The sequence below is a fragment of the Glycine soja genome, chromosome 4 (assembly GCF_004193775.1).
Source record: "Glycine soja cultivar W05 chromosome 4, ASM419377v2, whole genome shotgun sequence".
Taxonomy (NCBI): Eukaryota; Viridiplantae; Streptophyta; class Magnoliopsida; order Fabales; family Fabaceae; genus Glycine; species Glycine soja.
In genome coordinates, this window is record NC_041005.1 from 49,703,310 (window position 1) to 49,729,245 (window position 25,936).

Consider the following 25,936-nt stretch of genomic DNA (forward strand, 5'->3'; position numbering starts at 1 on the left):
TCTTCAAATTGTTAAAAATAAATTAATTTTGTTTTTAAATTTTTAAAAAGTTTAATTTGATCCTCAAATTCTTAAAAATAAAATAATTTGGTGTCAAATTTTTAGAACTTGAGAACCAATTTAAATCATTTAAAATAATTCAAAGATTAAATTGATTTATTTTTAAAGATTTGAGAACCAACTCGAATCTTTTAAAAATTTTGAGACTAAATTGATTTATTTTTAAAATTTTGATCATCAAATTAAACTTTTTAAAATTTTGGAAACCAAATTAAATCATTCAAAATAATTATCAAAACTGATGGTTTAGTCTTAAATTATTTATACAAGTATTTTACGCTGCACCAACATTTTTAAAGAAAAACAATACTAATATATACACTAATATTAAAAATATTCTTTTTTTTAATCGTACTTTTTTATTTAGGATCATTTTTTATTTTACAATAATTATCTTAAACTTTATTTTAAAAATATTTTAATTAATTGATAATGTAAAAAAATTTATGCATGCTTATTAAGCTGTTATTAATACAGATCTTTATATGTTTATGTAAAATTCATAATATAGGTTTGAAAATAATAAATATTTTCTTGTGTTAAATAAAAATAAGTTAAAAAGATCAAACTTTTAAAATTGAGAATAAATCATACATGCATTGACAATATTTTTTTTTTTTTTATCTAATCACAACCCTAATTTATATTTCTCCTCTTAAATTTTGTATAAATTCTTCTCTTTTTCCGAAAAAAGAAAAGGAAAACGCTCTTTATTGTTAGATTTTTTTGTTTTTATTTAGTTCACACTCTTTGCAAATTTTTTTAGACATCGATATTTTTTCCTTTTATATAAATTTCATTGGTTTCTTGAATTTCTGACAATTTCTTAATTAACCTCATCCAGTATATACTGTATAGAAAACGAATTTAATTATTTACAATTTGATGTTATTAGTTATTACGTCATGAAGAGTAATTAAGTGTATGTATACCAACTTAAAAGTACAATTTAAATAAGGACTTTTTTTGGTTAAACAATGCATTAAACTGAAAAATAAAACATGAATTGGAGCTAAAGCAAGAAAAAATCTCAAAATAGTTTGCCATTAATGTTTAAGAAAATGTTGCATCACGCGGAGACTTCATCAGTGAAAAAATGGTAGTAGGGATAAGTGAAGGGGCAAGCACTAGTTCCTTCAAACTTGAAACATTTCCACCCTATGAACTTTCGGTAGTTCCTAAAATAATCTGTTCTCAAAGTCAGCTCGGAAGACATTTAATTAATTATTAACCAATACACAAGTTTCCAGTTCTTTGTTGAGATAAGTACAAGTCTCAAAGCCACAACTTCGAATACACATACATATATGAACGAATTTTTAAATCTCTAACTAGCCTTTCCTTTGGCCAAGCAATTTATCTCTATTCAATAGAAAATATCTCTACGTAAATAGTAATCACCAAAAACCCTTGGATGCTAATTGATACAAAATGCTACCCTAAAACAAACAATCAGCTGAAATGGATAAAAGGAGTAGCGGGGGTAATCAAATTGAAACGATTATCAACTAACACTAGCAGAAAGCAATGGCAATATGGATTGAATCAAACTGCTAAGTTGGCCTCTCATCCTGCCAACAGTATTCTTCAATGTTTTACATGTCTTCTCAACAGGGAACTCCTTGACCTGTAGTAGGTGCAGCTGCATTTCCAGATACCTATTAAGACTGGCCCCGGCAATGTTAACGAGACTGAGTGATTCATTACTGTGCATAAATTTTGTGACAAGAAATCCGGCTAGAATATGTTGATCAGCCTTAACAAGTTCTAATATGAAATTAGGGAAAAGGATCCTTGTGAAAAGAAGCAACTGATTCTCATGATCTTCATTGTTGTTAGTTCCTCTACCTGACACCAGAGCTTGTTGACATTGATTGGATAAGTTTCCAACCAAATAGCAGATATAAGAGAAAATAGTACCATAGGTAGAGTCAGTGATGATAGAAGTCAGAATCCCAGAGGATAAAATGAGAATTAATAACTCATAATCTTTGCTCCTTGTTTGAGGGATGCCTTGTCTTGTGCTATCCTCAACTGCACCCAGGCACTGCAATCGTAATGTTTTGTAAGGTAGCAATAATGCCATCTTTAAAGCCAGAAAGCAATCAATGCCAAGTGCTATCCGGGTTAAGCTAATGGCATCATTTTCATCAAGCAACATAGCATTAGGCTTTAATGATGATTGATCAATCAGTCTCAGCACATCAGTAAACCTTGATAGGCTTATGAATTTTCTGAAAATCTCCGCCCAACACAGATGCAAAGGGTGGACAAAAACAGGGTCTTCTATCTTCTCTTTCTCAGGATTGTCTACTTCCTCAAGGCTTTCCCATCCCTCGTCCCAATCATCATTGTTCCAGTCATTTCCTCCATCAGATGTTTCAACAGTGGTTTCTTCATCTTTCCCTGCAGTGAAAAGTCCATCCCACTCTTCCAAAATAGCCAGCAGAGCATCAAGGTGGAGATCTTCAGTAGCTTCTCCACACAACCTCATAAAGCAAGACACAGCCGTGTCTGCATTCAATAGATCATCAAGGGTAATTTCTATGCTAGGAGAGATTGACGCCACAAGCTGAGATGATTTAAGAGCAACCAAAGTATTCGTAACTCTACTAGAAGAGTCTTTGTGATCTGGCAACTGCTTGTCAACATCAGTCTCACTCTTTCTACTAGCATAAATCAATTCATTCCATTCTTCCCATGGTTGAACATTGGCTAGTATTTCTGTAGAGAAACCCTTAATATTTTTACCTGAGATAAATTGCATAAGCTCTAGCACAAAAACTCTGACAGAACTTGGCAACTGCAAATTGTCAGAGAACTGGACCATTCTTTCCCAAATTACATGTCTAACACATTGCATAACTTTTAAGTCACCTTCTAGCTTGCTTAAAGAAGACAGTATATGATACAGGTTCTGGCTCTCATGGGATCCATTGATCAATTCTGTCAAAACAACTTCTAGAATATCTAAATAGAAATGAGGGAGATCCTGACAACAAGTGCCATGATCAGAAGCTGAACCAGTTTCTGATGATGCAACAGAAAAAACCTCTGCAACAGCACCAAACCCACAACCAGAAAAAATCATAGCTTTGCAGAAATTTATAATTTCTGCAGAAGAATCACCATTTAAGCCGCAATTGACATAACCATATATGCTGCCCCAGCCCTGATTAGGGGAGATGATATCTTCCATCACCAATTTCATAAAAACCTTCAGACAACTCATTAAACATTGTGGATTGAAGCTACTTGTTTCTGCTGAATTTTCCTCCAATGCAATTTCCTTCATATCATCTGCCAATCTCATCCAAAAGTTCAGAAGAACAATAAGGCACTCTTGCCACGTTGAATTGTCAGGTAGGAGTCCATATGAACTATAGAGAGGCATGGTTACTGCAAAGTACTGCTTCATGATCTCCAAAGCATCAGACTGGCTCAAAAGCCTAATATACACTCTGCACAAATCATAACTCTGTTCAAGCTTATTTATAAAGCCTTGAAGGTATTCAGGAGTTCTAATGCCAGAATCAGTAGTAACTTTAGTCTCCAAAGCTCTAAGCAAACTTAGGATGTAATACTTGTAGATATCCTGCCATGACAAGAAATCAATAGGCAATGAATCACCATACATATTGACAAGAGTCTGTACCATTTTTGACAAAGCTGACAAGCTACTTTCCTCAATACATGCATAAACTTCATCACTAATGCACTCAAAGTTCAAACCATGTAACCCAGCAATATTTTTGAAGTTCAGGTTATTGATAAAGGACACGTTTTTGCATTCTTGCTCAATGACCTTGTAATATTGAGCTAAGCTTAGATTGGCATTCACATGATCAGCCTGCACTATTGATGACAAATCTTTGGTAGTTTCCAGCTGCAAGTAGCACTCCGATAACAACCCATACACATAAGCAAGGCGAATTTTGTTGCACCCATCAATTGCAGGGTATACAATTGTTGAGATGGTTTCAATGGTTTTCACACTATTACCAATTATTTCTCCTTTATAGCCTGCAACTTCAGCTGTAATATCATCATTGGTCCAAACATCAGAAACAAGGACAGCGCTTAGGTAACGCAATAACACCTGCATGAAAACAAAGTAATAAGGTCCCATCAATGGATTATGTTATTATTGTTCATAGAACTAGTTCACTTAAATGCTCAAGCAGTTAAAGATGAGATGAAAGCAACTTTTATGATTCAACACACCTTCAAGTGAAACCACTGATGGACAAAAATACAAGTTTACACCTACTTTATACTGAAAGTTAATGCTACTTGACACTGAATTTACCAACAGACTAGCACAGCCAAGAATATAGCTTTCACAACATCACCAATGAGCTAAGGAGCTAAAAGACAAATAACTTCGCTGTAAGCAATACATTTTTTTAAGGTTTATGTTTCAATGCATTCTTGCAAATTCTCATACCTCTGTACAGTTCAAGTCATAAGTGTCAGCCAATTTTAAAATGTCCTTCAAAATGTGCTTTTTTTCTAACTTTACTGACTCAATGAGAGAGATAACAACATTCTCAATATAGATGGAATCCCTGGACAAAAAGCGCTCTGTTTCAACCCCAGGAATTATTTTCTCTAGTGCTCTAGAATGCTCAGTGAGACGCTTTTGCTCCTCTAACTTCAGTTTCCACTCTCTCCAAAATGAGGACTGTACCTTGCCAAGTTTATCTATATCATCTGAATAAAAATAGTCAAAACAGTGTCTAAGTCAGTTATGGATGCCAAATACGAATGAAATGGTGGAAGAAAGAAGTCCAGAATCAATACAAGCATGATCCACTAACATTTTAAATAGAGACAGCATACAGAAAGTAAAAAAAAAATATGCACACTAAGAGCTAACTACTAAACAAATATACAAATACAATGAAGAGCAAATAACAGAAAGGCCAATCACCAGAACAGGGTGATGCATGTTTTTCCTTAAACCTCCTCTTCAATAGCTCCTTCCGTTGAGAAGGATCAGTCCCTATTCTAGAATTGTGTAGCAAGCTGTATGCCATCCCAACACTCATGATGCTACAAATTTCTTGATAGTCTTTTCTCATTTTGAGCTGTTCTTCTATAATTTCTACCCCATTAAAGGCATCCACAAGATTCAGAAGATAGGAACAGCCCATTATATCTTCCTCTTCAGTGACTGGTGGTTCCATAATTGATTTTGCTAGAGAGGCAATCAGATTGTCTCTGGGAGCAAATCCATTTCTGGCCAACCAGGACAAAATGGTTACCACAGCCTGTGTTCTGATGTTTAGATACAGCTTTCCGGTACTAAATTTCTTATGATGTTCTCCTTTCCTACTTAATTCAAGCAACCAAGGGAGCTGTAAAGCAGCAAAAGACAGAACTTTCCCATTTTCAGTCAAGATCGATGCCCAATCAGTTCGATCCCCAATAGCCAAGGTTTTTGCAACGATCGAAAGCATATCTCTAGTTTTCTCAAGATGAACATCTTCATTGTCAGCACTAATACTATCAAACTCCTGAAAGCAACCACTTTCATCTAATATATTTTGAAAACTTTGCTTTGGAAGAGAGTTTACAGATGAGCCTTGAACTGAAAATTTGGAAGGATTTGTCCCTGTTGATATCATCAATGTTTCACACTGGCCTTGCATATCTAGATCTTTCCATGCATGGAGAAGCTCACCAATAGATTCCTCATCACAGTGGCTTAAAGCAAACCCTAATAGCTGCTTTCGAGAGTCCACATCCATGTTATCAAGGGCGGGACCTCTTGCAATAGCAGCACATAAATCCCATATGTTACCATGTCCTTTTCGGGCCAAACCAAGACAAAGATCAAATGCCAATTGTAAATCACCAGAAACTGCTGCTTCTCTAGCAATAGCTTCCTCAACAGCTGATATGTCATCAGCAGATCTCAAGCCAAGAAGTCTGGCAACCTCAATAAGTTCATCAACATGAAAATATGCTCCAGTTTGATTTGTGATTGCTATTTTTATAATTTCCATAGGATCCTTTATTTGCCTGAATTGCAAGGGCAGAATATTCACCCCAAGGTTTGGAAGTTTAACTGTAAGTGCATCAATAATATCTGCCTCTGCCTTCACATTTCCACTACTCGGATATAGATTAAGACATTCTCTAGCCTTCCAGATCTGGAACAAATTGTAGCAACATAATTAATTAATTAATCAATTCATGTAGTTGAGGATAGGTTAGCATAAACATAGCTGCTTAAAGTAGACTATCAAGAAGCAACAATGGCCTTTTGAGGTGATTTAGATGACAGTTGACATGAGCATAATATATATTAAACTCTATATGGTTTCAGTCACTACTGTAAAGTAAGTAAAAACTGTCAAATCCAAAGAGAAATGGAAAATGCAGCACAATAGTTCTTAAATCTGAATTAATGTTTGTGTTACATGATGGGTGCATTGTTGTGAGAAAAGGTAACAAAGATATTACAGACAATCTTACTTCAGAGCAAGAAAGGCTTGAAGCTGAGAAAAAGTACTCCCTAGCTGCTTGAATGACAAGGTTTTCAGCCTTCTCAGACGCCAAAGCAACTGAACTTGTACCCTTCAAGTAGTTTCGTGCAAGAGAAAACTTCCCAGCTTTAAGCAGTCCTCTGCAAAATTCAGTCAAAATATACTCTGGGTCCAGAAAAGGAAATGCCTTTTCCCTCAAGTACTGCATATCTCGCCACATGCTGGCCCATTCACTATCTGACCGACTAGGCTGACGGCGAATAAATTTGGAAAGAATAAGACGTATAATCTGTTTAACAGCCTTTTCATCCAATTGAGCCCCTAGGAAAAAGTTTAATGGCTTTGGGACCTGTATAAATCCATAAGATAAAATAGTAAACACAACATAGCGACAAAACAATAACATGAATTGTAGAATCATATTGCCAAATAGTGAAGGAGGGGAATGCTAAACAGAAATTATGCAATCCAAGCTATAGCGACATACACATCTGTTGTACAAGTTTGGTTGCTCATAGAGGACAAAGTACCAACCTGGTAAAATGCCAAAAGCCTCCCTGCCTCAATGTGACCTTCAGCAATTCTAAGTCTTCTCTCAAGATCCTCAACTTGAATTGCACCATCTGTTCAACAATGTACTCATAAATATATTGGAATTGGAACTAAAAGCAACAGAATTAACCAAATGAAATACACACCACTTCACTCAACAACATAGATTTGCAGCATGTCTCATTGGTAAGTTTTGGGATTAAAATGATATGCACCCCCAAACTCAACAACACAAGTATATGTCAATCAAACAAAAGGGCACAAAAACAATATTGAATAACAGGATTGCAAGCAGAAATCTCATCCACACTGAATGACTAAAGCAAGAAAAGCCATTTTCAGGACTGGAATCAATACTCTATAGCGAAAGAAACTGATTACACAAGAAACAGTTTGCATAATTTTGTGTTCCAGGATCTAACACAAGAAAATTGACACTGATTTGTAACACACAGGACCAAAAAATAACCCAATAATACAAAGGATGGTGAAATTTCCAAAATTTTTGGAGGAAGGTTAGCATGGAAAGTTACAGCCATTAGAAGATGTTTGGGTTATTTTTCTAATTTTCTTTTAAGATTAGCAATCCATGTGTCTATGTAAAATACACAATGCACATTTCAAGCTTTGAAGAAAGTTAGGAACGCAAAGCTACATTCATTACATGACCTTTTTTCCAGTTTTAATATTCAGGAACTTGATGTAAAGGGCTACAAGAGGCAGGTTGGATTTCAGAAAAAGAAATTTCTTTTCAAGAGAGTGAGGAAGAAAATATGACCTTTAATTTACCCAGATGCCATCAGGAGCACTAACATTTTTATCAAGGCTGTTATGTAAGAATAGCAAGAGAAACTATGGAGAATCTGAAATAGTGCTAAATGTTTGTTGGTAAGCAGGTGTAACGGTGAAATGCTCTGCACAGAACATGGGTAATGGACTCACTTGGTTGCCAATTTCAGTTTTGGGTTTCCATTTCTTCTTTGATTTGCTAGACAAGATCCAAGGTGAAAAGCATGTAGTAGGGATCCCTAAGGAGCATCTGACATATCTAAGTAAAGAAAACAAATTTGAGCTCTAAAATCCTTTCTCTGTTTCTTTTTTTACTGACAGTTTCAAAACTAAGAAGCAAACAGAATTCAAGTGGATCTAATTTTGTTTGGGAAAATTAATGTGACAAGACAAGACAGGGATTTGTTTCTCTTTTTTTTTTGGTAGCAACTTAAAAAAATATGGGAAAATGATTAAAAAAACGGTTAAGATTTAACCTAAATCAATGGTCAGGATCACTTCACTGTTATCCATTTAACTCCTAGTTAACAAAAGGGCCTATTGGAACAATACATATAGTTTGAGGATCAATTAAAAGTCAAGGTGTCTACATGCAAAAGGGATACAACTTAAAGGTGACTACTTGCAAGTTGCAAAAAGGTGACTACTTAAGGGATCTGTATACTCATTTCCTTCTTATTCTTTCAACTATTGTAGTGAAACTTCAGGAAACATTGGCAAGCAATAAATCACCCACCAAGAAATTATTAAAATTACAACATCTCATTGTTATTAAGGAATTAGTATAGACATTAAATCACCCACCATGTAGTTGAGGAAGTTTAGATAGTATGGAAGCCATAATACTCCACCTATCGGTAACTGTTGACAAGTATATGCATTGCAAAGCACAATCAACAGCTTCAACCTCAGTTTTGAAATAGTCATTACTTTGGAGGTTTCTGCACCCTTCTTCAATTACCACCAAGCATATGTCCAATTTATTCTCCAAAGAAGTTTCCTTCAACCATCTGACTAAAAATGATTCCTCTATATTTTGATTTGTAAGATTGACATCTCCAATTAAGGATACCTTGTGAAACTTTTCACGCATAAAAGGAATGGCTCTATTGTGTAATCTTTCAGTTACATTTTCCTCTTTGACTCCCTTTAGCATAAATTTAAATTTTTCATAGTTTGAAAATTCTCCCCACATGGCAAGACTCATGTTGAAGCTCATTTCACTATCATCGTCATTGGAATAAATAATTTGATGTAAGTATAAGACATCCCGATGGAACGGCTGTAACTCAGATATGCCTTTGCGAAGAGCAAACTCCAGTAGACTGAGGCAATTATCCAGCTGCCCACTAAAATCATCCATAGCTTTAGCTCTATTTGTATACCAATTTGAGAGCTCATCAATTGATGGCCAAGGAAATCCAAGGAAATGCTTAACAAGAGGTTCAGTTTTGACTTGGATTAGCATGTCATGTTTTTCAACTGATGCATTGATGAAGTAAACCATCTTCTCACATTCAACCCAATCATCTTGCCTCACAGCAACACCAGACGGAGGAGACCTCCCAGGAAGAAGCTGCCCATACATTTGTACGGGAACTGTTTCTGGGATGGCAGTTAAAATTTCCAACATATATGGAGACAAAGAATACGGATGACGCTTGAAGAGCAAATTTAGCGCACCAATTTTTCCACTTTCAGCAAGTGCTACAGCAGCTTCATTAATAGGCATAATGCGGAATTTGCTATATTCCTGCACAGAAAACCTGCAGAAAACTGTGTCAATGAACTTTGAGTCAGTGGAAACCATCAGAATTATTGAACAATCACAAATGATTAATATCCTATCATTCTAAATCACGAATATGGTCATATCTTGGAATGTATAGTGGAAACCATCAGAATTATTGAACAATCACAATGATTAATATCCTATCATTCTAAATCACTAATATGGCCATATCTTGGAATGTATGTACATATGTATGCCTAATGTGCTATGGTACCAGGAGATGGATATTTGTAACATTGTCAACAAAAGAAAATAAATAGACAAAAACATGTTATAGTTTTAATTGCTAAAATCACAACCTGGAAGTTTATCATAAAGACCTTATCATTAAGATTTAAGAATACATAAGGATAGGAAGCTATTTCAATTTAAAGAATGAGGGTTTTCTTTTGCATGTGCATGTGCATCATCAGTGTACTATAAACAAACTGAGTAAATAGATGGTAGTGAACTTAACCTAATTGACCATTTATTCAATATTCCTCCCCTAAATTGGCAATATGGAAGGATAACCTTGGGATTTGGGAATCCAAAACTTATGTTATAAAGGTTACTTGTCTTGCTGATGATTATATGGACCAATTTAAAAAAGTCTAAAGTGCATATTACAATGAAGAAATCATTGCTAGAGTATTGCATGGAAATACAAAGGCTTACAGAAGTTACAGTGCAGGTTTTATGGAAATCATTGCTAGAGTACTGCATGGAAACTAAGATTGATCAAAACCAATTTTAAATTCTATATAAGCTATTTTGCCTGATCTGTGTTATGTGTGGACAGTGCGGTTCTAGTTTTAAATCAGTTCCTCATCTTACATTGTTCTGCTTTTGTTTCTCGTTGGAACTCTTCAGAAATTTTGGCTTTCGCTCAATGCTACTTGGGTTGTGTAGGGCCTTGGATCAATGCTTTATTATCATGGCTAAAGTCTAGTGGCAATATGCAACCCATGCTACAATTCATTACATGTGGTTGGATAATAACTCTTGCATCTTTAAGGAAGGAGGTCTCTGGCACAAGATTTGAGATAAATTAGATACTTGGCTTCAATTTGGCATGTAAAATACACAGATTTATTGGAAGGGTCTCCCCAACATATATGCAGATGTATTGGGCAACTTCACTTTATTCATGTTTTCTTTATCTTGTGTTTTGCTCCTTGTTAAAGAGGATTCCCAATTCCCTATCCTTCAACTCATTCTAATTTCTTCCTTTCTTCTTAATGATATTTCTATTTTAATAAAAAAATAGAAAAATAAAAGTATATAAAAAAACTTTTAAATGCAACAAAAGCATACGAACATATAGTTTATTTTAACAAAATAGACAACTGTAACTTCTAGGATACCTGCCCATGTTTATTCCAAGATATGTTTCCAGCCTGTCTCTAAATTGCAAGATTTGAAGTCTGGCTAATCGGCAATCCCATACATGACTAGAAATATCATCATCTACTTCTGAGAATCTATGATGGTCAGTAATGTGTAGACCATAAGCCAGTAAAGCCTTCACAGCATCTTCCGTGGGTCCAATTCTATCAACACATTCAGAAAGTACAAAATCTCTATCCTTAATATTTGATAAAAAAATATTTATTTCATTTACTCCATGGCTAGAATTCAACCACTGTGACTTCAGAACTTTGTCTTTATCCAATCCATGACTATCAGCAAAATCCAGAGCAGCCTGATATTTTTTCTTGCTAATCAGTATACCATACATTTCAGGGACAGACTTCTCAGTAAATGAAACAAGATTCCAGAGCAATCTAGAAAGGTGAAATTGATTAAGTCTATCTTCAATTATCCACTCTGTCTGATGCAACTCTTCTGTCGATCCAATATCAGACGGATTATATCTTTCTATGGATGATTGACTCGCTAAAAGAAAAATATAGCCCTTGTATTTCGGTGCTCTTTCCAGAACAGGTAAAAAATATGCAGGACCATCTTCCGGAACTTTAGAACCATTAAGGATGTCAATCAACATAACCACGCCACCCCTATCTATAATGGCAAGGATATGGTCACACCACCAAGTAAAATCCATAAAACCCACAAAAGATTTGTTCCCTCCCTTTGATAAATTATCAGACATTGGAGAATCATTTCTCTCTCCCAAGACAAACCGGGAGAGTGTAAAGCCTTCTTTGTCTAGCTTAAAAATATGCAAGCACCCTGTCAAATCCAGAGTAGCAACGAATGTAGCTTCTGGTGAGATTAGCACCTTTGGATATGTCAGATGACCACTGTAACCTTTTGGCTTTAAATATAATCCCTCAAACTGCAAAGAGAACAACTGCTCCAGTTCTGTACTAGAATTTTTGCACAACAGAGAAAGATGGCAAGATCCTAAAAATATATGTGTAAGTGTAACTAATCAGTGAAGAAATTGAACAAATAATGTTTGGCGTATATTAATGACTTGTAAAAATTCTACATTTTATTCTCCACGTTCCAAGAATAATTTATTTGATAAAAGAAAAAATACTATCAGAGAACATAATGAAAGAAGTACAAGGGCATAAGATAAAATATATGTTTTGAAATTCAAATCAAGCACATAATACAAGTTCAGTAATGAATTACTCCATGTTCATGATCCAGATAAAAAATATGGATTTCCATACATATTCTAGAGCATGAAATCAGTGAATATGACCAATAAAAAATATCATGGTTTGAATGGATACCCACATGAAATAATCTCTAATCAAAATTAAACAACAGTAACAACCAAGTCGTTTCCCATTAGGTAGAACATTCTACTGTGAATCATCGACAGATTGACCTCTAACTCTAAATCCTTAATAGTTTTGCCTGTAGTTTTTCTTATTCTCCCTCTTGCTCTAATGATAGGACTACCCTCCACATAACCGACTCTCCTTATGCAAGCTTCTATAAGTCTTTTTCACATACTCAAAAAGCAACTAAGGAAAGATTTTACTATTTTTTTCAACAATAATTGTTGGCTCAACTTTCTATATAATACAATAATTTATAATCATATTCTAAGAGAGCATACATAGATTTGTCTATTATAGAATAATGCTCTGCTTAAATTCAGAACCAACACTTGTATAAGTAGAAAATAATTGAGAAAATAACCAAAAACATGCATACCGGAATTCTTGTGAACAGCCACAAAAAGGTTAAGTTCACTATGGCGGTCAAAGCAGAAAATATTGTTGCTAATACGACTCGTGTGATTGGGAAAAGTAGAGCCACTCTGTCCATGACTGATCTCAATTCGTTGAAGTGAGCCATCTGATGTAACAATAGAGAACCTACACCTCAAAGTAAAACATTTCAAACTCACACTCCATCTCCCTTGACAAGTAGTTCTCAACAATTATCATGTTTTGAAACAATTACAGCAGGGCCATATTATCGAGATCAGCGACAATTCGACACACTAATGACTAATCACATTTTCCATTCCTTGTAATATCAGAACGCAGAAAGAGAAAAGAAAACTTACAAGTAAGACTCGTGTGTATCCAAATCGATATCAGAAAATAGGGCAACGATTGGAGTATAGACTTTCAAATGTTTCTTCGAGATTTCGGCCACAACTTCGCCACTGAATTTGATAAAATAGAGTGTATCAGAATCATCAGCAACTCCAAGAACGTCCTCATTTTCAGACCAAGCTCCTACACTAAACGTTCCAAAGCTAGAACCTAACGAACCAATTGCTCATCAGAATCAAATTGCGTTTCCACTTTTCAATAAAAGACAAAATTCCAGAGAGTAAATAATGAATTAATTAAATAAATAAATCTCACTGGTGAAAATGGCGCATGGGTTTTGATAGTCATCCTCTTTACTGAGAAACGTAATCCGATTTCCCGCGGCAACTGCGACGTGTTTGGCTGTGGCGGAAACAAAAAGCGAAACCAATCTTCTAAGTCTCTTCGGTTGATTATATTCGCTCCATTTTTCCTTCAGTTGGCTCACGCCTTCGAAGTGCGATGCGAAGCGTACATTAGATGGATCCAAACAAGCGTTGATCGGACGGAATTCAACGAAGTGAAAAAGAAAACGGAAACGTACCTCGAGAAGAAAGCAGGGACAGCAAGGAACCCTTGGCACTCTCGTTTTCCTGAAATCGAACAATGGTGAGAGAATAAGAGCGCGAATCGGAAGAGAAAGGAGAAAAGAGAAGAGAGTGTGACCTGTTGTTGCTGTTGTTGTTGGTTTTGGTGGTGTTGAGGAGGGTGATTGGAGGCGTGATGACGCGTCTCGTAAAGCAGCAACTCCTCCATGTGTGAACCGTCACTGTATCTTCTGCAAAACCCCACACCTCAAAAACTGCACCGCATTCGAGTGCGTAGCTAGCAACAACAACAAAGCCTGAGAGAGATGACTTCTGTTTCGGTTCATTCCCATTTCTCGATTATCATGGATTTTGTTTTCCGAGTTGGGCCCTCGGCAATTGCTTGATGCACCCCATATATTTTGATATTTCCACATTACCCTTCTATGCCACATTGCTTTGCCATTTTGGTCTTTTTTCAAGCTGGAAGTGTTATGATGACATGGATTCAACAAATAATTTCATATCATTTAATTAAATTTGGACTACATCATATTAATCTTTTACTGGTCAACATTTTGAAACCACTCAAATCACTTACAAAATTGAAACACTAAATGTGCCTATTTTAAAATAGGAAGATTAAAACTGTAAATTTTGAAAAATACTATGACTAAATAGTTTATATTTTGAAATAGAAAAACTAAAACCATGAATTTTTTAAAAATCATTTTAATGGCTCCTGCGTTGCATGAATATTTAATTTATAATTTATACCAGTACTTTTTATATTATTTTGAATTTTTGATATATTATTAATTATTTAACTTAAATTTTAATAAATATATGTTAGTAAATATGTTAATAAATATTTAAATATATTTTTATATACACATATATTCCAAAAAATGTTATTATTGGATACATTGTTTTAGATAGGATATCATGTCTTGCATATTCCCTTTTGATTTTATTTTTTAAAAAAAGTTGATTTAATTCTTTTTGTTTATTTGTATACTTGATTTTTCTATTACCTGTAATCAACTGAGCTAAATCCCATTGACTTACACGCTTGATATGAGATAACAAAAATTGAGTGAAATTGTTTAATTACAATAAAACTTGTTTTGTATTTAATTTATCTTTTCAAGTTTTAAACGCCATCTAAAAATATTTAAATGGTAAAAATTATTATTAAAAACATCATCTAATTTTTGTTGGAATAGAATGAAAAAAATGATATTAATATTAATTATTTGAAGCGATACTTGATAATTTGATTAATTTCATATTAAATTATTTTAAAATTTAATTTCAAATATATTTTTATTATGATATATATCTTTCCTCTGAATTTGAATTATTTTTTAAAAATTATTAAGCCATTTACCTACATAAATTTTGTTTTTAGTTTTATTATAGTTTGTTCTACTTTAAATTAAATTAGTTTCAAAAATAAATTGTTCATTAAATATTAAATGTCATAAGAAATGAAACTTTATTAATATAAATAAATAAATATTTTTTATTAAATTTCAATCAGATATTATTAAGGTAATTGTCTTAAGATATAACTGATATTGATGATTGATGACCTTGTATTTATTATTGTTAAATAGATTTCTAATCTTATAATAGATTTATTCCCTTAAGAGTGTTTCTAAATTTTCAACCTGATTACTCCAAAGTGTACATTGAATATTTCCTATTTGTATAAAAGGGAATTAGCATGTATGAATACTTTAAATTCACAAAATGACATGGAAAAATAAATGGCTTAAGACATATCGTTTCATCCATGATAAAACATTTTGATAAATGTGATTGCTTGAAATTAGAGTCTCTAAAGACAAAAAACTAGAATTTAAAATTTCCATATTATCGTTTTTTAGGTTTACATTTACAACTGACTTGAAATTGAAAGACATAATATGGAGATAGATAGACTTAGTACTTAGTTGGTACTAAAGGCAAAATTGATATAAAGTACATGCATGTCCTCATTGATAATTCATATCTTTAAAAATGAAAATAATAATAATATTAGAGGTAATCAATCAATTATATACTTTTGACTGATCAATTAAAAAGATTAATTTTAGATTTATATTGATAGTTTATTTTTATAGAATTTATATTTAAAAGTGGAAATAATAATAAAATTAGATGTAATCGATCAATTATTTACTTTTGTCTATTTTTATATATTATAAAAATCAATTATAATACATATATATTAGAGTACGTAAGACAACTGTACATAGGGCAGTATTTATTTGCTAACTAATTAATTAAAAAGGTTGATTTTAGATTTATATTGATAGTTTATATCTTTAAAAATGAAAATAAAAATATTTTTATGCCAAACTTTTAACAATAACTTATTCTTAAATTTGAATTTGGTTTCACGAAGAAATAACATTTTACATTACTCTGATAAAAGAATGTCACACAAAATTATTTCAATGCAACAACAAATATATATTAATGTTTCTAAATAATTAATATTTGTTAAATTCTTTATTAAAATTATATAGGGTGTATTTTATTTTGCAGAATATATTTGTTAAACTAAATTGTGCGGAATAAAATTTACTTGTACTTTTTTTAATATTTGTAGCTCTTTATTAGAAATATATAGCTTTATGTACTCTTCAGCATGTTACAAAATATATATAAGTGTTTCTAAATAATTAAGTTAAAAATAATATCAAGAGATAATAAATCAATCATATAATATTTTTTATATATTAAAAAAATAAATTATAACATACTATATATGACTTAGAGTAAGTAGGGCAACATTATTTTTTCTAAGTAATTTAGTTTGATTGAATTATAACAATCCATTATTAATTATAGGTAATAATAAATTATGAATGTTAAAATAGAATAATTTTTAAAATATAATGAATAATATTGGAGGAAATGATTTGGGGTTATCACAAAACATAACCCATAGAATCAAAATTGTCATATATATATATATATATAGTTGATAGGAGTATCAAAATTGTATTTTAGCTTAATTGTATATCTTACTAATCAAATTTTATTATTTTGTGAAATTTATTATCTATATTTTTAATTTTTACATATTTGATCATTATGTTGATAATAAAATATGCAAAAATTAAAAAATTAGATGGTAAAATTTGAATATACGAAAATTAAAAACTTAAGTGATATAATTTTAAAACAAACTTAAATAATAAATTTATAAAATAATTATAATTGAGTGGTAAAATGTGTAATTGAATATTTTATATTTCAGGGATGTGTTCTAGTTATTTATAAATTTCACAATAATATATACACGCACTAAAATGATGCTGCTTATCAAAACCTTTGAATGATGTGCCAACCTGATGGTAAATAAAGCAGAAGTAGGGCTGGCTAGCTAGAAGCAAAAATTAGCCTTACCATTTATAGAAAATAAATAAAGAGACGGACAAAGATAACTTATAGTAAGAAGGCAGAATAAACACGAATATAATCTGTATTAAAAAAAATTAAATGACATCAGATACGAATATGCATGTATATTTGTTTAATTTAACTAAATTGTATTGATAATATGAATTTTTTATTATATTTAATTGTAAATTATCATATACAATATAGATCGTGAACTTTTCTAATAATTATTTTAAGTATCATACTTAAAATAGTTTCTAGTAATTTATAAAAATTAAATATGTTTCTCTTACAACCAAATTTTTATAAAATAATGTTATAATTTCAAATTAAGAAATTTTTTAAAATAAATTATATGGACTAGTAATGTCATGCCAATAAAAATTATAAATTTAACTTAATGATTAAAATGAGAAGGAGAGGACGAGAGATTATGGATTCGAATTCATCTATTAACAAATTTAAAACTAATATTTATCCATAAAAAAATTAATGTCATAGAATTATGTGTCAAATTATTATGTTATTCATCATCTAAATACATTAGTATTTTGTCATCACTTATATTATCTTTAGGTGAATAAATGGATTAAAAATCATGTCATCACTTAGATGTGACATTTGCATTATAAAAAAAAAAACGAATCGTGGCTCATGACTTGGCTAAGGCTTGTAGATTCATGTTGGTCTTCAAGATTTTCAGGAAGTATCCAATTGTATTGCTCATCAATTTATGAAGGAAATAATATGAGTAAGTTTTTGTAAAAATAAAATAAAATAACGTGATAACATGATATAGAAATAAGATTATTCACTTTTACATTTGTTGTTTAAAAATTATGAATGGAATCTTCAATTCTGAGACCTACATGTGTTCAGCTCTCCTCATCCTGAGAACATGGCGTTTGAATAAATAATTAAGACTAAAGTGAATATTGAAAAACCATTCACCAATGCCAAACACCATTCACCGTTCCAATAATACCTTTGAACCAAAACAAGTGTCTCCTCCACATATGCAACTTGGAGAAAGAACCTCATGTGCATAACATAACTATGGCCACTTATAAGATGCTTGTTTCGGACAAAAATATGTTGCATAATAATTAAAGTTTGTCTCCGTTCACCGTAGGAATCTATTTTAACTTACGTTGAGGAAAATTCCACCATCGAAGACAATTATTACGGCTACTTAGGATTTTATTTTAACTCTCAGTATCTCTAGTTGATAATTAATTAATAAATAATCAATTGAGGTAAGATTTATTATAAAAATTTACTTCTTTCAACAAATATTTTTTCATATATATATATATATATATATATATAAACTTTTTATTTCAATGTACAGTTTTTACATCACATGAACCTGAAAACATTTGCTTTTTCTTCTAAAAGTAAATTGAATTGATAGATCATTACAATCTTAGTTAATTTTAATTTGTATTTAATTTTTAAACTTTGATGTTTGACACAGTCGATTAAATTAATGGACATAAAAATGACGTGCTTACTTAAAACATATTATGTTTATAATTTTCTTCTTAATTTAATTTTTTACTACTTTAAATTATTCTTATCTAATAAAATAAAGCACCCATTGTTAATAATAAATAAATCTCTTACTAAATTTTATTTTTCATAAGACACATAATTTTTGTTATTATTATTTAATAATAATTATATAATTTATTTTATTTTTTAGATTTCAATTAAAAATATCCGTATAAATCTATAATGCTGGAGGAACTTGTATTTTCAGTAGGTTCCTTTGCTCCACAACCCCATCACTGCAAGATTATAAAATTGAGCACTTCAATTTTTTTCTGTCGCCTGTATAATACTAAACACTTTCTCGAAAGTAAGGAAGGGGAGAAGTTTTTGATGAGATTCTATGAGAATATTCTTATTACTTGATGAAGGAATTTCACGTGCTAAATTGTACAGTAATAGTACTACTATAATATTATTTTCATTTCCGAGAATCTAGAGGGCCCTTTGATACATATATGATTTAATAAGATTAAATATATTTTCCTAGAGTTCACTGTAAGGAGATAAAATTAAGGAGGTTTCTGAATTACCTTCTCGCCTAGTTAAAAGAGCTTATGTTAAATTTTAAATGGAGTTGTTTATATGCCCCGTCCCTTGTTTTATCAAAGCAACCAAAACCTTCACAATTGATTAATGGCCAATTTGTTTTGTGTGTTTTAAATCACTACAAAAATATATTTTGATGTTTATTATATTCGTTAATAGATAGCATCTTTAAAATTATATCTTTATTGAGTAGCGAGATGGAATTTTGCCAAAAATGCTAAATCCCTTCTTCAACTTTTTGTCGTTTCTGTGGTTGATGTTTTCCTATCATATGAAGTTTAATTAGTTACTCCTTAACTTTGCGCGGTTTGTTTCGGGATACATTTAAATTTCATATATATAATATTTAAAATGTGTTGTAATTATTTTGCTTTATTTTTAAATTATTTTTTTCCATAAATAGAGATAGTAGAAAGTTCAGCCCAAAATTTAAGGACATATATATCTTTACAAAATAATTGTTTTAACACGTGACTTATAAGTTTTTTTCCTATGAAAGATACAAGTGATTTCTAAAAAAATATAAAAAAATTGCAATGCCCAAATACATTGTTAATTTTTACTAGAACTATATGAATCAAAATCTTTGCACTCTGTGGAGTTGTGGGACTTGTGTCTCTAGCTTGCGACCGCTATGCTTTAATTGGTTCGAATCCAAAGCAACGGAAGGTTTGGAACTTTATGAAAGTCAACTTGAAATTGGTAGGATTCTAAAATTCCTTCTCTTCTTACTTATAGGTTGTAGAATAAATCACTATAAAATGGATTGAGAAATAAGCTATACCATCGTTTACTTCCTAGTTTGAAGGAGTGCGTAAACAAATAATTCTTTTTGCCAAATGGGTTAATGTTTACACCCTTAGACCCTGAAATATAGCTCTTGACCAAAATAGATCCTCTCTGGCGTCGATGCTTCTACAACCAAAAAAATCAAAAGAAAAGAGGGAGAACGGAGAAATGAAGAGGAGATAATGATTTTTTTTTATTTTAAAAAAAAAAACAAGTTAGAGGGAGAAAGGATGGAATGAGTTGTGTGGAGGAGAATTCAAGTTCACAATCAACCTAAGTCAACTTGGCTTATTTGGATAGGCTAAAAAGTGAGTCAATCTGATTTAATTAAGTTTTCAGTGAGTTAAGAAATAGCCAACGACCCATCAGAATTGGTGATTTATTTGGGTTGTTGGCTTATCGAAAATTAAAAATGGTAAGTAAAAAATTGTTGAAAAATAAAAAAAAAGTGAAAATTTTCAAAAATATAATAATTTAGTATAAGTTTTGAAATTCCAGATTCCAAACAAGTACAGAATTAAAAAAAAAATCCTAATTCGTGAGCCAACATGTCTCACCATGAGGTTTAACCTGATTGAAGTGCAGGCTAAGTAATTCGAGTTAAATTAACTTCGAGCGAGTTAATCTTTACCTTCTCAATCCGAGTGGAACTTGTGGCGAAGGGGGTTGAATCAATGGATGGTTCACTTTTACTAGTAATAGTATAGCTATTTCTGTCTTCTCATTAAAAAAAAAAAAAAAGCTCTATATTATAGCTATTTGTTGGAATAAGGGAATCGCTTCTACCTTAGCAATTCTGCACCTTGGCATGACTTTTATAGTAGTTTCACGCGCTACAACTAAAGAATTAGTCCTCCATTATGCAGGGTTTGATGGTGGACCTAGTGAATCTTGATCCTGATAAGTGTTCTAGATGCTTAATCATTATATGTTTTTTCACTTGTTGTCGCGGACGTCCTAGAGTAGTGTATAAAGAAGTCATATATATATACTATAAAACAATGATAAATAAGCATCCATAGTTTTTAAATATCTAATTAATAATATTCATCATTTTTTTCTATTTCTCTCCTTATCCAATCACATTATATAATCTATAATACTGATAATTTTTTTCTCTTTTTACTCTCTCTCTCTTTCACTAGGTGTCATATACCATATTGGACGTCCATAATTATACGATACTGACAGAGTACCACAGTGTTTTTGTTAGTCCTATTTATAGGAGGTAGAACTTGCCATTCTTTTCCTCAACATAGAACCTTTGTTATAGCTGAGTGGCCATATTATAAATACAAATGGCTTCTGCAAAAGTAGACACGGCGTGATATTGGTACGGCTCATCTTAATTCAACCATTATATCAACAATTGAGACGAGCCGAATCAATATCACTCTTGTTTGCTTCATTGCATATACTTGCAGGCTGCAGCTTTTCCTTTAGAAACCAAATTCAACTATCCCTTTGTTTATGTTTTTCTTCCTTCTCCATGAATGATGAATCCCTTACATGACATATGGTGGTCTAACATGAAGTTCTATTTTATGAATATATAGGAAGAAGGCTTACTAGTTACATTATCTGCTTCGCACTGAAAAATATAAATCTTCAGAAAATGGATTCTGCAGAAGTGGACTGGCGTGGTATTGCTTCTGCTCATCTTTGCATATGAATTTCATCACATCCCTTTAAATAAGACGAGCCGAATCAATACCACTCCAGTACACTTCACTGCATATATATGGCTGTGTTCTTCCTATGAGTCAAACTACGCTGATTTCAGAATAATGAAGGGGAAAGTGAATCTTCACTGTTCTTATTCATGAAAAAACCACAGTATCCTCCTTTATGGTGTGTAGTTCTCTCTCTTTTTTGTTATACATACCACAGATACTTTTTACAAGAGACTGTTCGAGCGGGACATAACTATTATGTCGGCAAAATTTTGTTTCAAGTATTTAACACATTTGTATGTTTAAGACTCAAACTTAAGATTATTGGTTAAATTAAAACAAATTTAGAGTTAGTTGGTCAATGAGGACAAGACCAGAATCTTCATCTTTTTTTTTTTTTTTTTGCTGATTACTTCATCTAAGTATATACTAATTGTTCTTTCATTCTGAGTTCATGTAGAAGTGAGGTTGAATTTTCTCGTGGTATATATACTCCCCAAACTTCCAGATCTACGACTATTTACCCGTGAAACTGAATCAACTGATACAGTATGATACTCCAAAGCAGGCGAGTGCTAATGTACATTATGTGCTTTGAAATATTAACTCGATGTAAGCCATTATAGTTAGTTACTCTTGAGACTATTATCGAAGGGATTGAGAATAATTTCTTGAATCTTGACCCTTAGTGCATCCCATATTATGACATATCCTTCATCGATCGTACCCTCAGAAAAGTTGCTGATTTTCTTTTGGAATGATTACAATTTGGAAAATTTTCAATTTCACATAGGCCGTTTGGATGAGTTTGTTAGTTTCAAGGTTTTGAAAAACAGTATGCAAAACTTCAGATTTTTTTTTGGGTAATCGCAATTGCAGCTATCCCTAATTGTGACCAGTTCATAATTTCTTACAAAATGAAGGATCAAATGAAACTATGACCGTGATTTTGAGTTAATTTGTTTAATTTTTTTTAAAATAAGTTTTTTTTAAATAAAATAAGTAATTTTATGATTTTTTTTACGTGTTAATTTGTTTAAATTATTTTTATTTTTTTAAGAAACAAATCTTATATACTTTTTAAAGAAACACTTATATAAAAATTAAGTTTTTAAGTTTAAACAAATTGCCCTTTATTATTGAGTTTTTTTTTATCATTTTGATTTTTTGCAGTTGGTCATATTTATTTACAATTTCCTGGAATGTCAAAGGATCGCAACAAATTCAGAGCAATTAAAATTTTTCATTTAATTACTTTGTTCTAGATTAAAAAAAGTGATTCTGATATAAAATTATCTAGTAAAATAGAGATTTTAAAAAAACAAAAACAAAAACTAATTTATGTTTGTTTATAATTACAAAATAATTTTTTTAAAGAAACGTGTGATTTTGTAAGAAATTATTCAAAAAGAACTTTTAATTTTAATCAAATTTTAAATCCTTCCAACTTCTTATTATTTTGAAAAGCTAAAACAAGTGCATAAAAGATTAAAAGAATATTATTTTATAAAAGAAAGCAAGCTGTAACAAAAAGTTGTGACAACTAAGAAATTTAATTAGAACGGTTAACTGCTAACATTTAAGTTCTAAAGTTTGAAAGCCATATGATAAGTCCTGCTGTTATCTTTTCCACATTACTTGTAGTCTTCACTTTTCTCCACCAAATCCATTTAAATATACCGTGATTCAAGGCATCCCACTTCTTTATAAGCTTTCAAATTATATTATCAAATGATGTCTAATTGATGGGTGATTTAAGAACGGCAAGTTCCATGGACAGAATATAGCCTTAAATAAATTTATGAAGAGGACTAGATTTGTCCGCTATAAAAGAAATTAAAAAGACAAATTAGTTAGCCATATATATATATATCGACTATTGATACTGACTTCTACATTAAAACCTCAATGGATTCTTTAGGAACACAGTAGCCGCCTAGGTTAAAAAATTATTAGTCCACATGTATATGTTCAAATCTCCTAATTTTTTTATGCCAAAGTAGATCTTTGTACTCTGTTCCTGTCAAAGAAATTTTCTCAAATCAGCTAGTGACTCCACCATAATTGTTATTAAAACCTAAGTCCGCTATATATAGATCGAGCTACCATCATAATTGTCATTAAAAAACCAAAGCTTTCTTCTTCATAAAGTCAATCTATCTTCTTTTTTACTACATACATGTTTTCATAGGAATCACGTGATAAAATAACTTGAGAGAAGTGCCTAGTATTCCGCTATGTTGTCTCTATGCTTCTTCCATCCAACTTTTTTATATCCAATTAGTCGACCAAATTGATGATTTTATCTTTATTCATCAATTAAAGGAGGATTAGATGGCAAGGATTTGGAATGTCTATCACTATTAGATGAGCTTCTGTATGAGATAATTCTACTCAAAATCAGATAAATCATTATAAGTGATAAATTTTTTCTTTTAAGTATTAAATATAATTGCATATTGAAGTTTAAATTTAATATTATTAATCAAATTATAACAACCCATGCCATGCCAATTATTGTGAGAGAAAAAAAACATTTTAGGATAGCAAAAAAGGACTAGCAAAAAATTCCCAGTGTGTCCCAAATAAGTAAAAAAAAAACTTTTTTTTACAAAAGGATCTTCTAATTACAGGTGAAGAAGAAACTTACTAAGATTTGTGATAAGATATGAACTTTCAATGAGAATTGCAGCGAAATGTTATTTAGAACATTTGGGAGAGTGGAAAAATAATGAAATTTTATGAAAAGTGATTTTTGTATGAGAATTGTGACTTCCGATGAAAAATGAAATTTAGAACATTTTTAGATATTAATATGTTAGATACACTCAAGAGGACACAAAAGGAATACTAGCGGAGAAGAGGAGAGCAGAGAAGAAAAGAAATACCCTAGCAGAGAAGTGAGAGAAGAGGTCTAAATGGACAATGAAAAGTTATTTCAGCGGAGGAAAAAATAGTAGGAAGTAGACTTCCTGAGACATTGACACGTGAGAAAAAATGATGATGTTGCAAATAGGAACAAATTGATGTGGCAATGTATGATTTTGTAGCTCAAAATTTATATATATTATAAATAGATGGTTAGAATTTATATCCTCTCCCATGGTATGAATGTCAGAATGAGAGTATATCTTGGTCCAAAAGAGTGATCTAGATCAAACCTCAAGAATTAAGATTGAATGATTATAACTTGATATTTTAGTCTCATTAAAGAAAACTACTTATTTTATAAAAAAAATAATTATATTTGGAAATTAAAATATTACAAACAATTTATTAATATTCATTATTTTATTCTATTTTCTTATTATATTATATTATTGTTATACCATATTAACTTCTTTCTCTTTTTTCCTTTAGGGATCAAATAACACGAAATGTCATGTATCATTTTCCTTTATAACTAATATGATATAGCGCAGTTGACAAATAATCTTATTATTTAAATATGTGGTCAATGTTTAATCTTAGGTTTCTTGAAAAAATATTTATGTTTATTAAGAGAAATCAATATTTTAAATGAATCTCAAGACATGTTACGGGTTAAAAAAAATTATTTTCCTTTATAAATATCACATTCTTTGCAAAAGTCAAATGATAATTGTTGTCCATGTTTAATTTTTACACTTAATTTTTACAACAATTATCTTAATTCTTCTCATTTATTGCTTAGTTTGATCCCAATAAGTTAAAAAATAGTATTTTTTTAGTTTTTTAACTTAATGAAGTTAACTTTAGTGAATTCATTAGTTTTAGTTGTGTTTTATAGAGTTTTGATACATTAACAAGGAAGAATTTAGTTTGATGAAATAGTCCCTTTAGCACACTTAGCACGTCAAAGTCAACTTGAAAGATCACGTGACAAGCATCTAGAGACTATTGGGGGAAATTTAAATCTGAAGTTTGGTATGTGTTGAGCTAATTGTTTACACTGTCATTTATTTGGAATAAACACAAACCTCAGGCTTGACACACAATCACTTAATCAAGTGTTGTTTTTGTATGTGCGTTTAGTACGAAAGTTGGGCTCAACCCAAGCCATTTTGCATAAACGATACAACTCTTGTGAACCTATTTAAAACTTGTTTTCATTGGGATGAAGGTAGCATGGACCAAGGGTTGTGTATGACATTTGAGGAGCTTCCATCTTCTATTTCCCTTCATCTTTTTCCTTCCATTTTATAATTTTGAAGTTTTTCATGATAATGAGAAGCTAGTTCACCCATTGTTAGGG

General features: G+C 31.4%; 1 protein-coding gene across 1 annotated transcript; it reads right to left on the minus strand.

The window, feature by feature from the left end:
- Window positions 1-1,249: 1,249 nt before the first annotated feature.
- On the minus strand, window positions 1,250-14,074 carry LOC114410266 (MAG2-interacting protein 2-like). Its single transcript, XM_028374133.1, has 12 exons — window positions 13,863-14,074; window positions 13,741-13,789; window positions 13,473-13,646; window positions 13,166-13,367; window positions 12,808-12,971; window positions 11,034-12,036; window positions 8,700-9,661; window positions 7,089-7,177; window positions 6,544-6,903; window positions 4,994-6,218; window positions 4,508-4,773; window positions 1,250-4,159 (listed from the first exon to the last, which is right to left on the minus strand). Exons 1-12 carry the CDS (start codon window positions 13,950-13,952, stop codon window positions 1,565-1,567), a joined length of 7,179 nt encoding a protein of 2,392 aa, XP_028229934.1. The 5' UTR covers window positions 13,953-14,074; the 3' UTR covers window positions 1,250-1,564.
- Between the last annotated feature and the right edge of the window lie 11,862 nt (window positions 14,075-25,936).